The 6,126-nt window shown below is 42.6% G+C and overlaps 1 protein-coding gene across 1 annotated transcript; it reads right to left on the reverse strand.

Annotated features, from left to right (window-relative positions):
- Positions 1–728: 728 nt before the first annotated feature.
- On the reverse strand, positions 729–4,245 carry LOC119743008 (intraflagellar transport protein 56-like). The gene is made up of 4 exons (XM_038219316.1): positions 4,185–4,245; positions 3,106–3,212; positions 2,271–2,395; positions 729–1,377 (listed from the first exon to the last, which is right to left on the reverse strand). Exons 1-4 carry the CDS (start codon positions 4,243–4,245, stop codon positions 1,263–1,265), a joined length of 408 nt encoding a protein of 135 aa, XP_038075244.1. The 3' UTR covers positions 729–1,262.
- Positions 4,246–6,126: the final 1,881 nt, after the last annotated feature.

Raw genomic sequence — 6,126 nt, forward strand, 5'->3', positions numbered from 1 at the left:
TTAGCATGCCTTTTGCTGAGTTTATTGCTTACGGTAACTTAAATTGTTCCTCTGAGGTATTAGCGTGCCTTTTGTTGTGTTTACTGCTTACGATCTCCGTAATATAGACAGAGAGGCTCTGCTGGCAGAAATTGTGTGCTTAGCAGCGCTATGAAAATGGGCCAAGTTCAAATCACTTATTTTCAATTTGTTTCATGCCTTCTGGACCTTACACCCAAATTGCTTGACAAACGTGCTCTGAAAACTTGTACATGTATATTTATATCAATATAAACCATTATTTAGTATAATTACATTACATACAGATGACTACCCCCCTCCTTGAATAACCATTCCTGGCCTATTTTCATGCCGTTGGGTTGTCTCTAAACAGGCCCAAGAAACTCCAAGAAAACAAACTTGCAGAGTTGTCCTACATGTAAGCAACATTTGTGACGTGAACATTCATAATTATGATGAATATTTCAATGCTGCCTGACTGACTGTCCGACCGAGTCACTGAGTATCAACTGATCTAGGCAGTCACTATTATCACTGACTGACCGAGTCACTGACCGAGTCACTGACTGCGGGATGAGACACTGACCGAGTCACCGGGTCACTGCATGACTGAGTCACTGAGTCACTCAATGAGGCACTGACTGAGTCACTGACCGAATCACTGACTGCACGATGAGACACTGACCGAGTCACCGGGTCACTGCATGACCGAGTCACTGAGTCACTGACTGAGTCACTGACCAAGTCACTGACTGCGCGATGAGACACTGACCGAGTCACCGAGTCACTGCATGACTTAGTCACTGAGTCGCTCAATGAGGCACTGACGGAGTCACTGACCAAGTCACTGAGTTGATGACAGCCACCACGTTGCTCAATGAGTCACTGAGTGATTCACTAACCAAGACATTGACCGAATCACTGACGAGTCACTGACCGAGTCACTGACCGAGTCACTGACTGAATCTGACTGAATCACTGAGTCGCTGATCGAGTCACTGAGTTGTTGACTGAGTCACCGACTGAGTCACACAGTCCAGCTTAACCAGGCAAGCCTACTTTGTTTATGCCATGAGAGACTTAAGCCTCTCTCCAGAACTGTTGTTTTCTCCTGCATAACCATCCTGCCAAAGCTAAATAGAGAAATATTTCAAGGCAAATTTCCCAATGTGAAGAACAAATACTTTGGAAAATCCCTTTGCGAAGCAGGACATTTGGGATGTTCAAATCTAAACAATCTCAAGACTAGGATAGGGACCCCCTCAGGAAACTGGTACCCTGTTGTCCTTGGCCCACTTCTTCATGACACGGATGATGTATTCCATCTGCGGGTTACCGGTGTTGCGCAAGATTTGGAGGATGTCTCGCAGTGTTTCTCTGTAGAGGAAAAAAAATGACAAAAATCTAGTGGCTTGAACTTCACTGGGTTTTGTGCACATACAAATGAATGCTATTAACAAGATGGACTTTGCGTCGGGTGATGCATTTCAATATTAAGATTTGCCCTTCATCGACGTATAAACACTGTATATTCAGTGTGTTACCTCCCAAGTGAAAGTTGGAAAAAAATCACTCAGGTGGGATTTGAACCCATGACTCGACCACCGAGCTTACGAGATTGGTGGTCCAGTGGTAAGATGTCTGCACTAGAAAGCAGGAGGTCATGGGTTCGAGTCCCAACCGAGTGATCTTTTCCAACTTTAACTCGGGAGGTAACGCACTGAGTAAACAGTGTTTATAAGTCGGTGAAGGGCAAAACCTAATAGTGAAAATGAAAGCTGTTTATAGAATTTCGGGGAAAAAAGGAAAAATCCATAAAGATCAATGAATTTGAACTAGAGGGCTAAGAAGTTGAAAAGTATTCATGAAAATTTGTAATAAAAAGCCATATCCTCTCTGAGTGATCCCCGTTTTTATATTTCCCAGGTCTGCATCGTGACTTTGGGCGTGATCCCTGGCTGCATGGCATATGCGGGTTGAGGGCTTCTGACTAGCGCCCCTTTGACAGAGACATTGACAATTAGGGAACCGCCAACATTGGGCTGGATAGCTCAGTTGGTAGAGCACCGGAGTGATATACTAATTGAGATGTAATTGGTCAGTGCGCACTGTTTGATTGATGTACTGTGGTCACCTGACTGTCACCTGACCAAAGGTTGAGATCTGATTAGTCAGTGTGCACCGTTTGATTGATGTACTGTAGTCACCTGACCAGAATTTGAGATCTAATTGGTCAGTGTGCACTGCTGATTGACAGAGATGACACCCACCTTGGTTCATGACCAGCAATGATCTGCTGGAATACGCCCACGCACGCCCCTCGCTTGCCTTCCCAGTATTCAGGATTGGGGTCCAATCTTTCCAGGACATCGAAAGCATAGTAGAACTGGCCCATCTACCGACAGAAAAGTTGGAATATGAAAATTGAGAGGAGACCTTGACAATTCCAATTTGAGGTCGAGCAAAAAAACCAGAAGTTTAGAAAGCCTGAATTTTCGATCATATCCCACCGTGTTGAAATTGTCCAAAAATCAATATTTTAAGCAGTTTGGGATTTTTGGCTATTCTTATATTTTATGATGCCCTCTACATGCTTACCAAAGTTGGGACACAAAAGTGCATCCTTCATTATTCAAGCTAATGACACAAAGTGGTAAATGTGCAACGAATCATTTTTTTCTTTTTTTGACGGGGATTCGTATTCTCGTTGATTTTACACGTGGGAAACAATGTTGCAACCTGACGCCACTTTTGTCTTCACACATCATCTCAATAAAGATCAGTCATTGCAAAAATGTTTCACAAACATGAATCTGGGACTGAGAAACACTTCCAATTTGGTTCAGAAATACTTGGAAAGTTTTCTTGACTCTCCATAGACTTTGTACACAACCACTGAAGTAGCGTCTGCATACTGCATTCTTTTCTACACATGCGTTATATTTAGATTTATGTCTCCTCTACCATTTGCGTTTGGACGAAGTCACAAATCTGTTTCGAGAAATTGGCTGCAGGTTGAGATTGAGTGACTGGATACTAATTTGGGGCTAATGCCAAAATCTTGACCAAACATACAACGGACAAAAATAGGGGATGATGTTTTACCTTGTAGCCGTCGTTGGCAATGAGCTGCAGCAGGCTGAACGATTCGCCAGACGTCTCCATCTTAAGGTACAACTCCCAGGCTAGTCTGGCCTTACGATTCATGATGTCTGAACAACAAAAACAACACAAAGAAAGGTTATAAATACATAGGATACTGCTGTAAGAAAACACATTGGGGTCCACAAAAGATGGTTCGGTTCAGTGGATGCTCATTTCAGCAATTTTTGGCCAGGAATGCTCAGTGTAACTGTGTACAATATTTGGGAGCCAAGAGGGATGTTCAATGTGGCAAATTTCTGTCGTACAATCTGCTTGAAATGTGATAGAACAAATCCAACATGGCAAATATAGGATTAAGATGTGACGTTTACACGTATGAAACAAAAAAACTTCTTACTCCGTTTACTAATTTTTCAAAACATTTAAACAAAACCCGAATTATATAAAAGGGATCTCCGTTCACTCGATCTTCCTTTGAGACAACCACACATATATGTAGCACAAATAATTAACGTTGTTTTCAAACCTACTTAATTTACAAAACCTTAGAAGCACCTCATAATTGATTACATTTGGGGAACAGGTAGAACATGTTTACTTTATCAACGACTGCCCGCTATTTACTATGTCAACCATTGTTGATTTATCATGTCAATCACGCCGGTCTGCAGATCAGACATAATGGGTAGGCAAAAGCCACTGTCAATTGCTAAACGTTAAAAACGGTTCTTAAAATATTTGCTTAACGTTTACACAATGAAACACCAAGTCACGTCCTTAATATACGATCAGGGCGATGATTGCATGCTGGTTATGTCATTGTTAGAGACCCTTCAGTCTACCTCACACATGGGCAACATGTGCATCTCCCTAATGCCACTCTGGATTTTCCAGCAGTACATGAAATGCATGCACGCGACGTGTCGTGACTTTAGTTGGACATTTGGTTGTGCAGTCACAATTGTGAGTGCATGGTCAATACATTATGAGTTGAGGCATAACAGGTAGATTCATTCCCATAATTAGCAACTTTGAAGTTGGAAGAAGAAATGTCATTAACAACTGACGGTAATACTCACAGCATCTTGCCAACCAGAGACACGTGTAGTCATTCTTGATCTTCTCACTCTGAATGAGCATAAAAATCTGGAAAACAAGAGAAACGATTACCCCACTCCAATTAATTCATGGTAAAACCAAGTGTTCCCCACCAAAACAGTGGTCTAGGAGGCACAGAAAGATCCCCATCTGGGTTTTAGACTTGTTTTTTTTTTTATGCCTATTCGCCCTGAACAAGGCTAAAAGCCACTCCAGATATACAGGGCTACAAGTCAGAGCAAAGCACCTAAATCAACCACACCATCTCTGCCCTCATAGGCACCCACTTATAAGCCATCAGTGTGGAAGTTTGGTCAGTATCAAATGAGGGGAATAATGCTCATTGTGATTTTTGGCAAGGTATGCACCCCTCTAGTCAAAAAATATGCGATAGCATTGCAGCGGTGGCAGCTTTTTGGGTACTATCCCTCGTTTTCTTTTTTAAAATGGAGGCCAAAACATGCTTGTAATTACCACATATAATTTATTTGGTTCAAGCATATTGACGTACGGCCATTTTGAATGAAAACACAAATCAAAAGTGATAACACCCAAAAAACTGCCACCACTCACACTGCAAAGCTATCACACATTCTCCAACTCTAGATATGCCTTTCAAAAAATCGCTATGAGCATTGCTCTTTTCAATCGTCTGGTACCGGTGGCCCATTTTTTGGACCAAAGCTGATAGCCTATTACTCCTGGGTGGGGAGAAGCAATGAGTGACAAAGTGCCTTGCCCAAGGGCACACGCACCACAACCCCAGGCTGGACTCGAACCCACAACCTGCAGCTTTACCCGCAGACCACGAATCCAACGCCCTTAACCACGAGGCCACAGCACTCCACACTCCTCTTGAAGCAGGACAGATCATAGGTTGGAGGGAAATAAGCACCAGGCAAGGAATTCCAAAGAGATGCAGCACGTGGGAAAAAAAGCTATTGCAATATATCTTTTTGTTCTACATCTAGGTATACGGCAACAGTAGATGGATGGAAACAGACAGAAAGTCAAGCTTCTCTCTCAAACAGGGCCGACCATCGGTGGAAATTGATACAAAATCCCACTTTTCTTGAAAATGACAGCACACCAGGTGCCGTTATTTCACAGGATGCTTGAGACTATTATTCACTAACAGTCAAGATAATTCATAATAACTTGGCAGTTTTGGTTTTTGATGTTTGCAAATGAAAGGCGCCATGACTAGTTCCTGATTGGTCGATCCATGGCAACAATGTGGTATTATTAGTTATTCCGCGAGTGCGAGTGGAACACGGAATAATGCAGTGTGTCTGTGTCCCACATTCGGCTGAGTGGTATGTGGGACAAAGACGCACTGCATTTCTTGTGTTCCACGAGCGTGAGCGCGATAACAAATTTATCTTTAAGCAAACTTGAGGCACAGTAAGATGAAACACACATGCCGCTGTTCATGTTCGTATGGAATGGCGAGCGCATCTTAGAATAGTGCAATATGCGGAGTGCAGTATGGACTGTGGCCGTGCTACATTGTTATATGTAGCACGGCTTGTTGCCATGGATTCACCAATCAGGATCGAGGATTCAAGTTTATTTGAAGATAATATCTCATATACCATGGTCCATATCACACTCTGCCTATCATATGGACCCAACCATCGCTGAGAACAGACAGTTATCTAAAATACTACATCCGTTTAACAGCTGTGAGTTGGCTGTTGACTTCATGCATATACTTGGGTACACTACATATATCTGTGCATTACTTTCCCCTGACAGAGCTGGCACTCAGGCACACCCTGTGACCTATGGGTTCTATGCATGACAGATTCTACAAACTGCACTTTGAGGGTTGAAAAAGAACAGCTTTTTTTCATGGTTTTTCAGCATGGAGACACAATACATTGAACAGCTCAGTGGAACGACGTCAGCTATAAATTATTA

The sequence above is a fragment of the Patiria miniata genome, unplaced genomic scaffold (genome assembly GCF_015706575.1).
Source record: "Patiria miniata isolate m_02_andy unplaced genomic scaffold, ASM1570657v1 HiC_scaffold_6, whole genome shotgun sequence".
NCBI lineage: Eukaryota > Metazoa > Echinodermata > Asteroidea > Valvatida > Asterinidae > Patiria > Patiria miniata.

What these genes read in the sequence shown, in the direction of transcription:
- LOC119743008 (XM_038219316.1), bottom strand. Translation starts at nt 4,245, where the DNA reads ATGCTCATTCAGAGTGAGAAGATCAAGAATGACTACACGTGTCTCTGG. An exon ending in TCTCTGGTTGGCAAGATGCT is followed by an intron (nt 3,213 to 4,184) that starts GTGAGTATTACC and finishes TTTGTTGTTCAG; the next exon opens with ACATCATGAATCGTAAGGCC. An exon ending in TTGCCAACGACGGCTACAAG is followed by an intron (nt 2,396 to 3,105) that starts GTAAAACATCAT and finishes TTCTGTCGGTAG; the next exon opens with ATGGGCCAGTTCTACTATGC.